This window comes from Neoarius graeffei, chromosome 12 (assembly GCF_027579695.1).
Source record: "Neoarius graeffei isolate fNeoGra1 chromosome 12, fNeoGra1.pri, whole genome shotgun sequence".
Lineage (NCBI taxonomy): Eukaryota > Metazoa > Chordata > Actinopteri > Siluriformes > Ariidae > Neoarius > Neoarius graeffei.
Window position 1 is genome coordinate 73056889 of NC_083580.1, and position 19989 is coordinate 73076877.

General features: G+C 42.2%; 1 protein-coding gene across 5 annotated transcripts in view; it reads right to left on the minus strand.

The window, feature by feature from the left end:
- Window positions 1-1718: 1718 nt before the first annotated feature.
- kiaa1191 (KIAA1191 ortholog) overlaps window positions 1719-19989 on the minus strand; it is a 37294-nt gene continuing 19023 nt past the window's right edge. For 4 of the 5 annotated variants that reach the window (XM_060936377.1, XM_060936374.1, XM_060936375.1 and 1 more), the window contains 6 exons: window positions 17092-17139; window positions 16857-16968; window positions 16616-16740; window positions 16407-16510; window positions 16147-16322; window positions 1719-2549 (listed from right to left, as the gene is read on the minus strand). In XM_060936377.1, the coding sequence (XP_060792360.1) occupies window positions 2338-2549; window positions 16147-16322; window positions 16407-16510; window positions 16616-16740; window positions 16857-16968; window positions 17092-17139 (777 nt within the window). In that variant the 3' untranslated portion in view covers window positions 1719-2337. The remainder of the gene's footprint in view (window positions 2550-16146; window positions 16323-16406; window positions 16511-16615; window positions 16741-16856; window positions 16969-17091; window positions 17140-19989) is intronic. The other variant, XM_060936378.1, reaches the window with a different exon arrangement.

Here is a 19989-nt window from a genome sequence, read left to right on the forward strand (position 1 = left end):
GTCAGATATAGCACTTTTTTTTTAGATCAAATATTTAAAAGAAATAGAAATAGGTAAATAAAAGAATATAGATGTTTTTTCCCCCTCCTGTTCCACACTCCAGCCCAGACGGTGGCAGTAATGCACCTTTTAAGATGGTTTGCCAACCAGCAAAAAACGAAAAGAAAATGGTGGAGCATATTGCTGAACCAACGGAGAATTAAATAAAAACTCTCTTCGAAAACAAAACCCCAAAAAATACAAAACCAAGTGTTGCCAGGCAAAACAAACCTCACCCAGTAGCACTTACGATGAATACGAAGGAAGATATTGCAAAAAAAAAAAAAGGTCCCCTATGGGTCCATGCGGCTATTGTTTATAAGTAAAATAGTTTTCTGATCCCATGTCCATACAGTAAATATAGCATATATATATTTAGTCTATGAGGCAGTAGCCACAAAAATGAAGCGTAATCTGAAAATGAACAATTTAAAAATCACGGAAAGAAAATATACCAAACGTCTGTACTTTATATTATTCTACTCTTACCTCTTACAGTTTTTGAAACTGAAACCTCCGAACCGAGGCTGACATACACACGCTGTCGCCATGACCCAAACTCTTATTTCCCGGAAATGGCCCGGCGCTAGAGCTCAGTGGAACGCACTTTCCCTCTATAATAAGCATAAACATGTCTGAAAGCGATTTCATTAGTCCATTTATTTCGAATAGTGAACCAAACTGTATACACTCACTGGCCATTTTAATCGGAACACGTGTACGTGTATGCGCAGTGCTCGACTGTTACATTCTTACAGCACGATGACGTAGTGGCTAGCGCCTCTATATGAGGCAGTAGCCACAACAAAAACGATTTTGACCTTTTGGGTGACCTTGACCAGATGACCCTCAAAATGTTGGAGGTTCTATTTGAGACCAATGCCCATCTATCCTGAAAGTTTCATGAAGATTGATCCAGCTGTTTTCCTGTAATATTAACAAAAAAAACAAACCCAACCGAAAACAATACCTCGCCCCCTGGTGGACTCCCAGGCGAGGTGGTAATAATTCTTGAAAAATTAAACAAAAACAAACAAAATAAATTTTAATTTTGTCCTCGGTTGGTTCAGCAACACGCTCCACCATTTTGTTTTTCTCTACTCACAGTATACGAGCTGATATCCTAGTAGTAGAGTAGCCAATCAGAGAGCACGACTGCTCACATCCAGTGAATGTGGATAGTACTGCATGTCCAAGTTTCTATCACTAATTAACAATTATTCACCCAAGTTGAAGTGAATATTAAACGAGACGAAGTCGAGGTTATTATTCACCGAGCCTGAGGTGGATATTTGTTTTAGTATAAATACACAGGTGATTATATCCAACTTCAAAAGCGGTATGCAAATGTAATAACGGTGCAGCGCAGACTTCTCATTTATCTACACCGTCACAAAATAATTTTGAAAAATCGACAAAATAAATCACAATTCCATCTTACCTTCGAATAGTTTTAGACCAAACGTCGTAACATATTTAGTGCTTTTAGGAACAGCATTTTCTTGCATAATTTGTAATTCTTCCTCACTTGCGCTGACAAAGTGATTGGTCGAGAAATTCAGATTATGTGACTCGGCAAAACGGCGGCCAATCAGTGCACGATTTTGTATAAATCGCCTGCATATTTATCGTAATATTCAATAACCAGTCTTCAACATGGCTGCCAACAGCGGCACAAATTATGTTGCGTCAGGATTTATTTACAGATTGAACAGTAACAGAAATCCGAAACAAAATTACAACAACATTTCTCAAAATGTTGACATAGCAGCTCTAGATTTAACACCAACAATGAATACTTGTCCAAAGAACATTGGTGCTTTCTTGTGAATATGTGACACTGTGATGGCAAAACTATTCTACGGACATTTTGTATTTCTTGGGGATACATTTATTTTCGAAGCACAGAGCCATCGTGATGTTACAGCAAGTTAGAAGGTAGAAAACTAGGCGTCTACGTTTACCAACCAACAACTCACCGGTGAACTATGGAACATGCACAAGCAACGATTACACCCACAACAAGTACAGGATGGATTAAAGAGATGGTACATCATGGTAAATTATGAGGGGTAATTAAACTTTTTTTTGAATACAAGAAACACACCGTTGAAAAGGATAGACTAGTGGTACTCAAATAAAAGGGCTAAAGCACAAGGAGACAAACTGAGGGGAAATAAAAAAAAAAAAAAAGGATGCTTTTATGCACGGGGGAGGGGGAATAAGCAGGGTAGTCCAGCTACATGTTGCGAGCATTCACTTCGCTGCTGAATCGTGAGGTGCGTCTGGGACGGGTTCTCAGAAACCCGACGGTGTCAGAACGTTCATGTCGCGTGGCTTGAGCTTGTGCGGCCACGTCGCCTGCTTCCCGCCGTCCATGCTGGGAATCTCCATTTTGGGTGGAGCTTTGAAGGTGGAGGGGTCCTCAGCCAGCCGAGTGGCCTGAACCTTCATCACCTCCATGGGAGTGGGTTTCTGAGCACCCTTATAGGACTGCAACGCAAAGCCCCCTGTGAGACAGAGTGAAAGAAGAGACTGAGGGTTAAAACATCTGAACCATGAGCAAACATCCAGAGGCTTTGGGGGACAGAGGGCAGTCGGTGTTGAGCGGCATTACAGAGCTGAACCTTGCTTTAAGTAAACAGCCCAAGAAAAATAAACATCACACTGTGTTGTGATCCATCAATATATTTAAAAGAAGTGGCTGACCATGCTAGATCATTATTTTATTGAGTCTAGCTAATCTAATTAACCTGGACCTTTTTAATCAGACTTGGAAGAGCACAGATAGGACGACAGTTTTTTTCATACCTGCAAAAAAGGTGACAGTGTCCGGGAGGGGGGGGGGGATAATGGTGACGCCGACGCCGACACTGAACTCAAGTAAGTGTTAAGAAATAAGAAAACAATAAAAGAACCAAAACACAAATTATATTATACTGAAAAACATTTATTTTTTCCTTCTCTAGCCTGGACAAGGGCTTCACAAACACTCTTACGCACACAAACACCATGGAGGGAAACTGAAAAACACTATTTTTCAGTATGTTTTGCATGAATAATGAAAATGAATGAATACCGATGCACGAGTTTTAAAGATCATAGGATGAATCACAGCTCCCTGTGCGTCTGTTTTGCAACAATGAGACTGTTGCGCAACATTTTATGTAATCTTGCAATGTTTTACTATCAGTGCGCGATTTATCAGCTTCAATTTGCCACGCTTTGTCACTAGTATATAAACTCTGTATAGTCAGCTGCTTCAGACCACCACTGACCATGGATGCTGCTGCACCAATACCTCCTCGCCGTCTATTGGGATTGCTGAATGTCCGAGTACAACTCCAAGAACTCCAGCGAAGACGTTTGGGCGTGCTGGCATTACTTATCCGTCGTCGACTCTAACCTGACTCGTACGTGCACTCGTACCATGGATTCGTTAATTGCACGAGCGCCGCACGTTCAATCGTCCAATTACCAGATGATTCGCGCCACCCTATCGCACTATCTTACAACACCTGCTTTCATTGTACAACAGTCGCAAGATATATCGCAAGATTTCATGCTTTTGCATAGGCCTGTAGCGACGCGTCGATGACGTCGACGAGTCGACATCAAAATATCGTCGACGTCATATTTAGTCGTCGACGTATCGCCACGCACACGTGAGTCAGAAAAACAAAACAAAGTTGGCACTCGGCAAAATGGAGAAGGAAATGGCGACCTCCTCAAAGCAAAAAAGCCCTGAAAAAAGCCCTAAGAAAACTGCTCGGCCGAGGTCATCGAAGGTATGGGAATACTTTAAACTCAGTACCAAACGCAAAGGCATCGTCATCTGTAGTCTTTGCCAAATCGAACTGGCATATCACACCAGCACAGCGGCGATGTTGGAACATCTAAAGCGGAGACACCCCCTTGTCTCTCGTGGAGGGGACAACAATAAGTAAGTAGCCTACTAACTTTGGTTAGCGTTAAGTTGATTTCACTTTTGTGTAGTGTGTTGTGCAGCTTGAGCTGTGAGCATTTCTGTAGTGCCAGCTAACTATCCATGCGATTGTATTGGCATTTATTGTTGGCTGGAATGGCAGCTAGCTTACGGCTGCAGAACACAGCTCTGCCTGGCCGCTACCGGCACAAACAAACTACGTTTAGACAGAGAGCTCATGTTGTGGTCATTTACAGGTGAAAGGTAACATTAACGTTAGCCAGCTTATTGTCATGATTCACTATGTTAATGTTAGTTCGCCAGGCCCAGTGTCAAACGGAGCCAAACAATGTCCAGGCAAGGGCCGTGCGCAGTGGTCATGAATGAATCAGTTTTATGAGCATTGAAAACATTAAAATTAACATTACATCCAAGTTTGATGTCGACTCGTCGACGTCATCGACGCGTCGCTACAGGCCTAAATTTTGTACAAGAGAGATTTTTGTTGAACTTTAAGAGAAACAGGCTGGCCTTTTTATTTTGTTTATTCCAATTCTATTTTATTCTATATTATTTATTTTACTGTGCAAAACAACAGTGCTGCTTAATAAACTATATTATTAAGATTTTTTTGGTATTTATTTGAGATACGAAATGGCTTTTATTAATCGAACAACAGAAAAATAATCGTTAGACTAATCGTCCAATTAGTCGTTAGATTAGTCGATTGATCGATAAAATAATCGTCCGATTAATCGTTTTAAAAATAATCGGTTAGCCCCAGCCCTACTTTTGCATTGCACAACGGTCGCTTTAGACGTGCAGGTTTTGCACGACTACTTTTTCATATGCGATTATTTCGGCAACAGTTAACGATCAATATGAAAATGTATCGGTCGCACGAATGTTTGGTCGTTTCCGATCGTGATCCAATTGTGAAACATGCTTTAGCAAACAAATGTCTGTTGTTTTAGCTCCAAAAAGGCTGACTTACCTTCAATTACCATCAGAGTTTCCACATTAGGTTCAGGGGTCTCTTAACAAGCGCGAACATAGATGGCAGTGTGTTTCAAGATCCTGAGGCAAAGGCTGAGATTCCGATTGGTCCAGAAAAAATGTCAATTATAAGAATTGTCCAATAATGGCCTATAACATGGCAGCAAGCCCACCCCCCCTCTCTTGACAGGCGCGAGCTCAGTTGAGATTACGATCGGCCCAGATGCCGCCCCCCCAAAAAAACCTCTCCGGTTCTACACGATTCACGTGAATGACCCAATTGACAATGAAAAAGGTGACTGTCGCCAAAAAGCGACAAGTTTGCAGGTATGTTTTTTTTTTTAACACATCAATTGACTGAGACGTACAGAAAATATTTCTTTAAAGGGCTGATGACACGAACATGACTCTATGCAATTTCTTAAATAAACTATACAACATGGCAAACATGTTAGATTTCTGTTATAATTACGTGAAAAGAAGCTGTTGTTACGCGAATATCCAACTTTTAATTGCACAGCGCAAGAAAACTGGGTCCGTGGCTCGCGGCCATGTTGTGACGTCAGCGGAAGAACACGCTGCGGTTCACTGGCTGTTCTACTCAATGGAAATGGCGCATGAAAACGCCGGTGAACTCTCTAGTGCTAGCTCTTCAACAACCAAATACTGGTACTTTAAGCAATGATCATGATGGCATGATTTTAAATAAGTGAGACTGAGAATAATGTGAATGTTCACAACTAGTACATACAAACTCTGCAGCTTCTGATTCAGCAGCTGCGTCATACTCCGCAAAAACAGGAAGAACCTACAATATAAATGGAAATGCAATACACTAAGCTCAAATGACTTTTGGAAAGTATAATTTCTACATTTTTTCTACATATTCTTGAAGTCGGTCATCGGGGTACTTGCTACCGTTCCCTAAGAACGCCTGGCAAAGGGTAAAGTGTAGTGTTGCTACGAGTACTTGCTAAAGCCTCCGGTGGAAGATCCTCGATGTGCTGATAAGACGTACAGTTCTATATAACACACAAGTGTCACGATAATCACAAAACAGATGCAAATTGTTAAAATACCTAATTTTTAAGCAATCATGTGTTGATCTCTTCCGAATAGTATCTATGATAGCCTACCCTCTTTACCCTTTGCCTCTCGTTGCTAGGCGGCAGTTACATGAAAGCCGCAAGCTTTCACGAGCAAATACATGACTGATATCACGCCGACTTTATGATTACATTTATGATTATCATGAATGTGTACTCTATGATGTGTACTCTATGAGCGCTCTGGAGCGAGTCACTTCCAAGATGGCCGCGCAGACCGCATGGTTACTATTTTTAGCATCACGTCGGAGCACTCTATAGCTCTACGTACCTTTATCTTATGTCGTTTCTCAACACGTTCTGACAGGAGGACTGTCTTTGGAGGAGTCGCCTTGTCCCAGGCGACTGCTGGATCCGGCATAGCTACTAGTAGACCCCCTCTGGAATACTGTAGGCACTGCTGATGGTAGCAACACACGTTTGTGCTGAACTGAACACCCAAGAGATTCTTTTAAGCTGGGAAGGGTGTCAAAACAATCCAAATCAAAGTGTTCAGAGCACAGGACGGATGTTGGTGAGGGCTCCCACTTGTCACGAGTGCGCCTGACTTGCTTCACCCACTTCGCATGCAGCTCGGGATCTCTGGGAAACTTGAATAAACTTACCCCATCCTTGTGGGTTTTGGAGCAAAAGTCGGCAACACAACGCGAAGGCATAATAACTATATATATATAATAATAATGTATAATAATAATAATAATGATAAACTGAACACCTGCCGCATCAACAACAAACTGGTAAGTTAGGAGGAAGGTTCTTTCGCTGACGTCATATAGCCCCTCCTCCTCCTCTTTCGTCTCCTGGGTGCTGCAGCCCCGTCAAATTTGCCCAAATAGCCGCGTTTATCATAACTTGTAAAATAGGCGCCTTCGTGAATTAATATATGGATCATCGGGAATTACTTTTTATGTTATAAAACATCGCCAAAGATGTCAAAAAACGTGTCATCAGCACTTTAACTCCCAATGAAACGACCTGAAAAGTTGCGATTCATTTCCAAACAGGAAGAAAGTCACCATGATGGTGTGTCGAAATGGTTTTGAAGCTGCCTTCATATCCTGTCAGAAATATCATAACTATGACCTGAGTGCACTTGAACGCCACCATGTCAGAATCTTGTATTTTTTCAAGGAGCCATGGCTTTTCCAGGTTTGGGGGCATGTTAAAATAAACACCCCGACCAAATTAAAACACACTTCGCTAGCTCACTTAGTGAATTCTCTGAATATGGACAACAATGAAGAGTTGAGACAGTAGCCAGGTTTTCGTTACGGTTTTCCGCAAAATAGAAGCAATATTTAAAAATAAATAAATGTTTTTTGATAAAACAATTGTGAATAATTCATTTCTCCACCGAGTGAGCTGATGTGATTAAAGCTGGGTTTTCTCCTCTTATAGAATGCTCTTTTTTCAGAAAGGGAGCATTTCCTTTTGTGCTTCGTCATGTCACGTGACTTAAATATGAAAAGCATGTTTCCATTTCAATTTTGCAAAATGCTGTTTTATCGAATTGTCTGAGAAATGAAGAGGAAAAAAAAAAGCCTCAATGAGGCTGGAGCTCATACCGGCTACTGTTGTGTGCGAGTCTGAAAACCGATCAGTTCTGTAAGAGGCGCGGCAATTTTCATGAAATTGAACATGACCCTCGTGTAGCCGTATCCATGCTAGGTGGCGCCACCTGGTGAACAATTCTTGTTGGAATACATGTCTTTAGAGTCTTCTGGGTGAGATTCAGTGAAAACGTCCTCACAGTGTACGAAGAGTCGCGTTTAATGTGACGAGCCACTCAAAAAAATTTTCAAACACCCATAAAATCGTAAATATGACAGGTGGCGCTACCATCTTGACAACTTTTATACATCGCAACGTGGGGAACATTGTATGCGAGTTTGATCAAAATCTGATCAGTCCTGTAGGAGGAGCAACGATTTTCATGAAATTGAATATGACCCCTATGTAGCTGCATTCATGCTAGGTGGCGCCACCTGGTGAACAATTCTTGTTGGAATATATATATGTTTTTAGAGTCTTCTGGGTAAGATTCAGGGCCCGTTTACACGAGGACGCTGTCGGGTAAAAACGACTAAATATTTTATCGGAAGTGCCTTTCGTCTACACGGGGACGGCGTTTCCGAGGCTGAAAAACGGAAAAAATTGAAAACGCCTTCCAGAGTGGATAAGTTAAAAACGGCCCCCGTTGCATATCCGTCTAAACTACCCAATACGCGAAACTCTGCTCGGATCTGCTCACGTCGGGTACGCGTTTACGTCATATACTGTATATGCCAGCCCGGGAAGTAAGAAAGTAAGTAAAAAAGTAAGAGCATGTCTGATTACATCGATCCAACGGACCTTCAAGCTGCTCTGGCAGCTTTAATAAACGTCCAGGAGTCCTTCGAACATCTATACCGAATCTGCACATATACCGTTAATGAACAGACGCGGGTATAGTATGCTCTTACTTTTTTACTTACCATAGCCAGAGTAGTCAAAGTTTTCGCGGCGCAGATGTGCAGATCAGACAAGACGGAAGATGTTGCGCATGCGTGCAGACATAGCGGAGGTCTTTCACAGCACCACCTAGCCGCCTGGCATGCACATCCAATTGAATTCCACACATTTATGCGTCACCGTATAGACGCAGATTTCCTCCTTGAAAATGGTCATGTAGACGCGGAAAAAAGTGAGAACGAAAATGGACTTTTGCGTTTTTGTTTCAGACCGTCCCCGTGTAAAGTGGGCCTCAGTGAAAATGTCCCAGCAGTTTACAAAGAGTAGCGTTTAATGTGACGAGTCACCCAAAAATTTCAGACGCCCATAAAATCGTAAACATGACAGATGGCGCCATCATTTTGATAACTTTTATACACGCCAACCTGGGGAACATTATATACGAGTTTGACCGAAATCTGATCACTCCTGTAAGAGTAGCAGCAGTTGTAAATTGTGGATGGACGACGACGCATGATTGCATAAGCTCATCCAGCCTGGCCTACAGCCAAAGGAGTTAAAAACCACTTCGTGTGTGTGTGTTAATTTTTTTTTTTTTTTGCGTGACAGAGCGTTTTCTGCATTAAGCAGGTAAATGGAAACATAGCTAATGAGATCTTTATTCAGCTCCTGCTAACTCTAGCAAACTGCTCCTATTGAGGAAATGGAGCTTCTGGAAAGCATTTAATTGGAGAAATACTAAGATTTGCATAATATGCATCATAGCCCTGAGAATTGAGAACTATTAAATAAAACAAATAGTCTCTCCAAAACTGTTTTGTAAAGTGTACAACAAGGGATGGTTTTAACTCAGCAGGAAGAATATTCACATTATTCGCAGTAAAGAGGATTAAACCGGTGTATATGCCGAGAGCATTGACCTACTGCAGGTATTCAGTGACGGCTCAGCAGTAACGTTGTGTACAAGCGACTCAAAGAACAGATTGTGGTTTCACTTCCAGAGAGTCATCGCTGGACTTTTCACCGTCAACAGCTCAGCTTGCTGAACACAATGCCTGAACTGTACTCTGCCTCATACACAAGCTGCACTGGATAAAATCTTCTGCCATGTCGTAAACGGAAATATTCCAAAGAACGTGAAATCGTTGACATTTTGAGAATTTGCGCAACAAACTTTCTAATCGAATGTATCCAAGTCTTGCTTGCCAAGTTATCATGAGTTCAGCGACGGGTGCACTTTGTCTATATTTTTAAAACATTTTATGGAGTTAATTACTCTCTGAATTGTTTAAAACTCCTGGAGTCCAAACCCAACATTAAAGGACATGGGACATGAAACATAAATGCACGCTATATCAGTTTCTTTCCATTAAAAATATGAAATAATTGCATCAACAAATACAAAATTATCTATTAAATTCAGCAAAATCGTTATATCCGTGATGATTATATGGCATTTCTGCTCGACTTCCGATATGCATATTTTACAACCGGAAGAGCCGCTGTCACGTGATCATACGTCACAAAAACTTTCGGGTACAGCACAAGCGGGTAGATGAATATGGAGAAGTGCGAATCGTGATGATGACGAATGCGACAAAATAGTTTTTGTGTCTTGGATGACAAGAAAATTGTTTCGTTTTTAGAGTGTTTAACGTACATTGAACATCATGGTGTATTGCGACCTCCCAGTCAGTCAGACGCGCTGTCACTCCTGTTAGCAATGTAGCTAGGCTCAGCATGGCCAATGGTATTTTTTGGGGCTGTAGTTAGATGCGACCAAACTCTTCCACGTTTACATAGGTTTATATGACCAGTGACATGAAACAAAGTTCAGTTACACAAATTGAAACGTGGCGATTTTCTATGCTATGGAAAGTCCGCACTATAATGACAGGCGTACTAACACCTTCTGCGCGCTTCGACAGCGCATTGATACCTTCACTCGGAGTTGTACCATTATATTTTAGACAGGGCGGACGGACCAGGGCATTCGCCCGCCTGGCCGTGCCCAACGAGGAGCGCTCTCGGCCGGCTTGGGAGGCAGACGGCAGCCCCTCCTGCAGGGCTCGAAATTAACTTTTTTTCTTTGTGTCCCCCAGTGGTCCCGAATTCTGTGTTGTATTGTCCCGAATGGAAGCAATAGTGTCCCCATTTTTTTCCTCTCTGAAATAACCAGTGGTTAATATTATCATATGAAGTTACTATTATATTTGTAACTATGCAATTTTGAACCCTTTATATCATTTTTACAATAAGTCACAAGACACAAGCGACACATGTCCAATACATCATCTACTTCAAAATTACAGTTATTGCATTTTCAGTTTATTAAACTTTGGCGATCTCACTGTATGAATAGATACCCGTTTATTTAAAGGGGCCAACTAGCTCATTCAGAAAATGTTTCAACTCCCTACATCTGCAGTACACTTTAGTTGAAAATAAGACCCCTTTTATGTTCATTTCATCTACTTATACCTTGAATATCTGTTGGCACTTATAAGGCCAACTTATAATTTTCACCATTACCGTTATCCATTTTTATGAACTTTCCGTTATCCATTACCGTTATCCATTTTTATGAACTTTCCGTTATCCATTTTATGAACTTTCGCTGCCGGGTGCAAACGTTAGCAACATCAGCATAGTGCCAGGGTCCGTGTATCATCCGATCATTCAAGTATTCCATTCAATCTGGAAAACGATGATACACGGACCTGCCAGGTCCGAGCCTAGTTGTGCTGCTGACTGACTAAACTTTCTGAACTAGAAAGACACCAAGAAAACTCACTTATTCTGTTGAACGGTATCTTCCGTCAATATCATCCACATCATTCCTGTTGTATTTTATAACGTGTCTAACAGTGTTCATTAAGTTCATTCAGTTGCTCGCGTTGCCTGCAGACCAGGCGATGACACTTTGGATCCTGAAGGTCCCGGAGACGTTATGTCTGGGCTTTCAGTTTCTTCCCCGCGGTCGGTCCGCTTCAACCACTTCAGCATTTTTGTTCTGGCAAGAGTCGGCGCAGCGTGTGCGGTAGCAATTCCATTCCAAGTCCATATAACGCGGACTCCGGCCGAAGATTCTAGAACAGAATGCGCTGCTCTGTAGCCTACGGATGCAGGTGCATCGAAAGTGTAGCTACTATGTATTTTTCGCTGTTAACGTTTTAAAATTAAAATTGACAAATTAGGTGAATGTCTACGTATGTGTTACGGCTTTGTAAATAATATTAATGTAGAACTTTTTTTCTAGATCTATTTTTTTCCATTGTCCCGGGATTGTCCCAGATATGATAATTTTGTGTCCCGATGACATTTTTTATGGTCCCCGGGACATCGGGACACCGTTAGTTTCGAGCGCTGCCCTCCTGGAAGTGTGGTTTTACCATGGGCCTCATGCGGTAAGGATTAGTATTATAATTTTGGGTGTATCAATTATTGATTATCATAATTCTGACTCGTTTCGCCATTTTGAATGTTTCCATCTCGGACTCTGGAAGCATTGTATCTCAATCAATCTCGAAAAATATCAGCAAAAAAAAAAAAAAAAACTAGCTTGCAACGGACTTTAGCTAGATCTATGATGAACTTCCAATGTATGATACAAAAATAATACTTCTTTCAACAGATCATTAGCCTTTGAGCAGAATTGTTTTTAACTTACCAGGAAGTGTTATCGAGCCGACCGCTTTCAGTTTCATGGGGATTGAATGAACTCTCACTCTCAGAATCATCTGACCCGTCAGAGTAAAGACAAGATCCATGTTCATGTGAATTTCCAGCTATCGGTTCGAATTGATAAGGTCTAACTTCACATCTCTGTGAAACATCGGGAATGTCACTGTCGATGGTGTCCATTTCGGTAACCTGTTTACATTAGATTCCCAAGCGCTGGCTCCTTGGAAAGTTTTTGTGACGTCACGGATCACGTGACCGCTTAGCTAATTAACGAATCATTGTTTTACGCTGATGTATAAAAAAGTTGAATAATGTGATGATTTTCACATTTTTGACGCCCTGCAGTGATTTAGATGGCATTTCTTATGTCCTTTATACATAATTATGCCCAGAAAAAAATCCATGTCCCATATCCTTCAAGTCATGCTATGATTTCTGGAAAGTCTCTTTCAAAACGATTAAAACAAAAAGTTTCTCTGGCTTTCATGTGCAGCTAATCCCGCATCTTAATTTCTGTTGAGTGATTTTCCCAGCCCAGTGTTACATTAACTGGAAATGGCAGACACCTGCAAGCAGGGTGTAACTTTAGAACTTCCTCAAAGCTGCGATATGGAAAGATGGGAGGACCAAAAAAAACAAACAAGTGTTGCCAGGCAAAACAAACCTCGCCCAGCAGCACGTTTACCATTATCAACTGTATGTTGATAATGGTAAACATCTAGCTATCATGAACCATTTTAAAAGTTATAGCCCTTTGAAAACCCATGACCGTCAGTTTCAAGGTCAAAGATCATAGTATTTTTAAGTTCGTTTCTTAGACAAGGATTTTAAGATCGTTACCTTGTTGACAGTTTCAGCGTGAATCTTCTGCCTTCCTCAGAACTGTCACCAGATGTCAGGTGGTGACGTGCCTTATCAGCTGGTGTTACGTTATGGAGGCGTGAACGTCCTGTCCGATTTGACAGGTAGTTCACGCCTCCTGCTGTCAGGTCGCTCCCCCAGGACGGCGCTCCAGGTTTGCGACAGCGCGTACGCTCCCTCATCCCGGTTTATCGTCCTTTGTGCCCGCTTGCGTATCTCCACTGCCTCTAAAATCCAACGCTGGTATCTATTTTCTTCGGCGCAAATGACTCTGGCCTCTTCCCAATTCATTATGTGATTTTGTCGTTTGCAGTGGTCTGAAATGGCTGATTTTAGGTTTTCTTGGTGTGCTTTTTCTTTTTCGGATCTTGTGTGTCTTTTTGTTGTTTCTTTCTCACATTCTATTTGGTGTTCTTTCCTTCGTGTATGGAAGGAAATGTATACCTGTCAAATCGGGCAGGACGTTCACACCTCCGTAACGTAACATCAACTGATAAGGCATGTCACCACCTGACATCTGGTGACAGTTCTGAGGAAGGCAGAAGATTCACGCTGAAACTGTCAACAAGGTAACGATCTTAAAATCCTTGTCTAAGAAACGAACTTAAAAATATCTTAAACAGTCAGACATAATGAACTTCCACTACATACAAAGATCATAGTGCCAAATGAAAGCCCATATGGCACTTCCTACAAGTTGATAATGGTAAATACAGTGGGGCAAAAAAGTATTTAGTCAGTCACCAATTGTGCAAGTTCTCCCACTTAAAAAGATGAGAGAGGCCTGTAATTTTCATCATAGGTACACTTCAACTATGAGAGACAGAATGAGGAAAAAAAAAATCCAGAAAATCACATTGTCTGATTTATAAAGAATTTATCTGCAAATTATGGTGGAAAATAAGTATTTGGTCAATAACAAAAGTTCATCTCAATACTTTGTTATATACCCTTTGTTGGCAATGACAGAGGTCAAACGTTTTCTGTAAGCCTTCACAAGGTTTTCACACACTGTTGCTGGTATTTTGGCCCATTCCTCCATGCAGATCTCCTCTAGAGCAGTGATGTTTTGGGGCTGTCGCTGGGCAACACGGACTTTCAACTCCCTCCAAAGATTTTCTATGGGGTTGAGATCTGGAGACTGGCTAGGCCACTCCAGGACCTTGAAATGCTTCTTACGAAGCCACTCCTTCGTTGCCCGGGCGGTGTGTTTGGGATCATTGTCATGCTGAAAGACCCAGCCACGTTTCATCTTCAATGCCCTTGCTGATGGAAGGAGGTTTTCACTCAAAAACTCACAATACATGGTCCCATTCATTCTTTCCTTTACACGGATCAGTCGTCCTGGTCCCTTTGCAGAAAAACAGCCCCAAAGCATGATGTTTCCACCCCCATGCTTCACAGTAGGTATGGTGTTCTTTGGATGCAACTCAGCATTCTTTCTCCTCCAAACACGACAAGTTGAGTTTTTACCAAAAAGTTCTATTTTGGTTTCATCTGACCATATGACATTCCTCAATACTCTTCTGGATCATCCAAATGCTCTCTAGCAAACTTCAGACGGGCCTGGACATGCACTGGCTTAAGCAGGGGGACACGTCTGGCACTGCAGGATTTGAGTCCCTGGTGGCGTAGTGTGTTACTGATGGTAACCTTTGTTACTTTGGTCCCAGCTCTCTGCAGGTCATTCACTAGGTCCCCCCGTGTGGTTCTGGGATTTTTGCTCACCGTTCTTGTGATCATTTTGACCCCACGGGGTGAGATCTTGCGTGGAGCCCCAGATCGAGGGAGATTATCAGTGGTCTTGTATGTCTTCCATTTTCTAATAATTGCTCCCACAGTTGATTTCTTCACACCAAGCTGCTTACCTATTGCAGATTCAGTCTTCCCAGCCTGGTGCAGGTCTACAATTTTGTTTCTGGTGTCCTTTGACAGCTCTTTGGTCTTGGCCATAGTGGAGTTTGGAGTGTGACTGTTTGAGGTTGCGGACAGGTGTCTTTTATACTGATAACGAGTTCAAACAGGTGCCATTAATACAGGTAACGAGTGGAGGACAGAGGAGCCTCTTAAAGAAGAAGTTGCAGGTCTGTGAGAGCCAGAAATCTTGCTTGTTTGTAGGTGACCAAATTCTTATTTTACCGAGGAATTTACCAATTAATTCATTAAAAATCCTACAATGTGATTTCCTGGATTCTTTCCCCCCATTCTGTCTCTCATAGTTGAAGTGTACCTATGATGAAAATTACAGGCCTCTCTCATCTTTTTAAGTGGGAGAACTTGCACAATTGGTGGCTGACTAAATACTTTTTTGCTCCACTGTATCTGTCTACCATCAACCGTTTTCAAGTTACAGCCCTCTGAAAATCCGTGACCTTGAGTTTGACCTTTCAAAGTCACTCAAGGTCAAAGATCATGATGTCTAATGAAAGGCCATATGGGAGTTCCTATATACTCATAATAGTGAACATTTGTCTATTGGCAACTGTGAGTTATAATGGAAAATGTTATTTTGACCGAAAGGTAGACCTTTCCAGTGACCTTCACCTTGACCCGATTACAATTTGACCAAAATTTAAAATCAGGTAATCTACGGACCATTGCCCAAAGGCCATTCTGACAACACGATGACATAGTGGTTATAGCCTCTATGAGGCAGTAGCCACAAAATGAGCTAATTAACATGCTACAACTTGACTGACTCGTTAAGCAGGTCAAGAATAGTCATTCTGTTTTTGATTCGTTAACAGACGACAGTGCAATTCTTATGATTCAGAATCAAAATGATCATGCTACACCTGATTATTCTTACTGAAATCAATAAAAGGTGTTTTGTTCATGGACACCAAATAAGTTCTTGTAGTCTTTGGTAACCTCCAGGGCTCCACCCGAGTTCTCTAATTAATGCAGGATGTGTAGTGGAAGTTCATTATGTCTAACTATTAAAGCTATTTTAAGTTCGTTTCTTAAGACGATTCTTCTTAGGAAGATTCTCGCCGAAACTGTCAACAAGGTAACATCTTAAAAAATCCTTGTCTTAAGAAACGAACTTAAAATAGCTAATGCAGGATGTGTTGGGTGATGTACCTGCTGTGCCATGATCTGCTCCAGGGTCAGTGATGGACTTATGGAACTGATGCCGGGGTCCAAAAATGCTCCAGCGCTCCACAGATCCCTCAGCGGATCCCAGATCCATGCTGGAGCTTGAGCTGAGCTCTGAGCCTGTGAGGGACGCCACTGAGCCCTGGCTGCTGAACCAGCTCCTGAGACACATACACACATCGCTAAATATTTTCCACAAGTTCTCCAGCATTGTCAGGTAATAAAACATAAGACCCACTGCATACCTGTGCTTCTGTTTGGGGGACGATTGAGGCGTTCCTGATGGTGTTGACTGAACAGAAGATGACTGCTTTTCCTCTTTAAAGTCGACGCTGTGCACGTGCAGTTTCTACAACGTTAAAGAAATAATAACGATACAGGTTCTAGAAAGCTGAATTGGCGACCTGTACGGCTCGGCTGGGTCTTATTTCAGAGACGTGGCTTGGAAACTGACCTGCAGCGACTGAGCCATGCGGTGGTAGTGGGTTTCTTCAGCAGCCAGGCCCCTGTGTGGTGTGTAGCCCTTGTCCGTGAGCCCTGCTCTCTTCTCAAAACTCTGAATGTTCTCCTGGGTCTGCTCTGGAACACAGGCACAAATTCTCCCACAATATTCAAACGAGCAACAAGGACACTTGAGGCAACAAAAGTAAGCACTGCTTTGATTTTTTGGGCTTAAAAACACTCCGCTGTCTTACTAATGATGGAGTTCATGAGCACTGAAGAAGCTTTGGCTTTGACCACAGGAACTGGAGGCTGGTGGGGCTCGAGTGCAGAGGGGTTCTTTATGCTGGGATCTGACTCAGCTTCCTGAAATCAAACAAAACACGACGAGCGTTGAATTCAGAATTCATTGCAGTGTTTACCGGCTTTCTTTCTGGGGTGTGGAGGGTGGTGGTGGTGGTGGTGGAGTTGCTGGATGAGGACGGTCACCTGCAGGAGCCCTCCCTCCCCGCAGCTCCTATTACAGAGCATTTGGACCTGAGACAACAGTTAAGACTCATATTTTAGTATTCACATTTATTTTTGAACAATTTTTGTGGCTACTGTCTCAGAGGCAGGAGCCACTATGTCATTGTGGCAACAGGGGCGTGGCCAAGAGGCAGTTTGTGAATGGGGGGCGGCAAGTGGCTAAGTCATTACACCTGGTGTCAATTAATGTGGGTGTGTGTTTGTTGCAGGGATGGAGCATAAAAGGAGGGGGAAAGCAGAGAAGAGTGGACTCCCGACCAGAACACGCACATGCGTCAGAGAGTCCACTCTTCCCTGCTCTCCCCCTCCTTTTATGCTCCATCCCTGCAACACACACACTAATTGGCACCAGGTATAATGACTTAGCCACTTACCTTCCCCAACCCTGCCCTCCATTCACAAACTGCCACTTGGCCACGCCCCCATTGCCACAGTCATTTACAATATACCCTTTTTTTTTTAAGAGACAAATCCTCAAAAGGGCTTAAGTTTTTCAGAGACTCCGATCTGAGGTCTGTCTGCTGTACTCGGATCTCTCTTCCAAAAGAAAGCTCGATCTCAATTAAATTACCTGATTGAATAAAGGCCGTATATAAACGAGGAAATATCTTGGAGGAAAGTTCATCCCTCCAATACAGTTCCACAGACTCGGCAAGGAGCGCTGAACTCCGGTTCAGCTACGCTCAGTGATTCCCCCGGAAGCTGTTGCGGCCATTTCCTACTCGGATTTTGGCGGACTGTTTGACGAGTGACCGATCCATTGACGGTAAACAAGGATCGAGTGGACTTCAGTGGCGACTATGATATTGAATTAATTCAACAAAGTATAAGTACGGGACAAATGTGTTGTATGTGTTGCAGTAGTACAAAATCCGAGTAGGAAATGGCCGCAACAGCTTCCGGGGGAATGGCTGAGCGTAGCTGTCAGTCAAACACAAGTTACCCAATGGGAATGCATTCCTGGACAGCCCGCCCACACGTGAAGTTTGTGCCAAAACTGAAAGCAAAAAGTCAGGGAGCGCAAACGAGAAAGCTGGAATCGCAACCAAAATAAATCACGTCAAACAAAACTGAGAAAGACGCGGAACAAAAATAAAAGGTTTCTGAAGAGTAATAGACTGATACAACCCCGATTCGAAAAAAGTTGGGACAAAGTACAAATTGTAAATAAAAACAGAGTGCAATGATGTGGAAGTTTCAAAATTCCATATTTTATTCAGAATAGAACATGGATGACATATCAAATGTTTAAACTGAGAAAATGTATCATTTTAAAGAGAAAAATTAGGTGATTTTAAATTTCATGACAACACCACATCTCAAAAAAGTTGGGACAAGGCCATGTTTACCACTGTGAGACATCCCCTTTTCTCTTTACAACAGTCTGTAAACGTCTGGGGACTGAGGAGACAAGTTGCTCAAGTTTAGGGATAGGAATGTTAACCCATTCTTGTCTAATGTAGGATTCTAGTTGCTCAACTGTCTTAGGTCTTTTTTGTCGTATCTTCCGTTTTATGATGTGCCAAATGTTTTCTATGGGTGAAAGATCTGGACTGCAGGCTGGCCAGTTCAGTACCCGGACCCTTCTTCTACGCAGCCATGATGCTGTAATTGATGCAGTATGTGGTTTGGCATTGTCCTGTTGGAAAATGTAAGGTCTTCCCTGAAAGAGACGTCGTCTGGATGGGAGCATATGTTGCTCTAGAACCTGGATATACCTTTCAGCATTGATGGTGTCTTTCCAGATGTGTAAGCTGCCCATGCCACACGCACTAATGCAACCCCATACCATCAGAGATGCAGGCTTCTGAACTGAGCGCTGATGACAACTTGGGTCGTCCTTCTCCTCTTTAGTCCGAATGACACGGCGTCCCTGATTTCCATAAAGAACTTCACATTTTGATTCGTCTGACCACAGAACAGTTTTCCACTTTGCCACAGTCCATTTTAAATGAGCCTTGGCCCAGAGAAGACGTCTGCGCTTCCGGATCATGTTTAGATACGGCTTCTTCTTTGAACTATAGAGTTTTAGCTGGCAACGGCGGATGGCACGGTGAATTGTGTTCACAGATAATGTTCTCTGGAAATATTCCTGAGCCCATTTTGTGATTTCCAATACAGAAGCATGCCTGTATGTGATGCAGTGCCATCTAAGGGCCCGAAGATCACAGGCACCCAGTATGGTTTTCCGGCCTTGACCCTTATGCACAGAGATTCTTCCAGATTCTCTGAATCTTTTGATGATATTATGCCCTGTAGATGATGATATGTTCAAACTCTTTGCAATTTTACACTGTCGAACTCCTTTCTGATATTGCTCCACTATTTGTCGGCGCAGAATTAGGGGGATTGGTGATCCTCTTCCCATCTTTACTTCTGAGAGCCGCTGCCACTCCAAGATGCTCTTTTTATACCCAGTCATGTTAATGACCTATTGCCAATTGACTTAATGAGTTGCAATTTGGTCCTCCAGCTGTTCCTTTTTTGTACCTTTAATTTTTCCAGCCTCTTATTGCCCCTGTCCCAACTTTTTTGAGACGTGTTGCTGTCATGAAATTTCAAATGAGCCAATATTTGGCATGAAATTTCAAAATGTCTCACTTTCGACATTTGATATGTTGTCTATGTTCTATTGTGAATACAATATCAGTTTTTGAGATTTGTAAATTATTGCATTCTGTTTTTATTTACAATTTGTACTTTGTCCCAACTTTCTTGGAATCGGGGTTGTATTTTGCACGATTACACGAATTTGTTTGCCAGTCTAAAAAAATTGACTTTTTTGTATTTTGATTTGTCATTTTTGTTTGATATTTCAAAAGTATTGTATGAACATTTTGGCACAAAATTGATTCCATA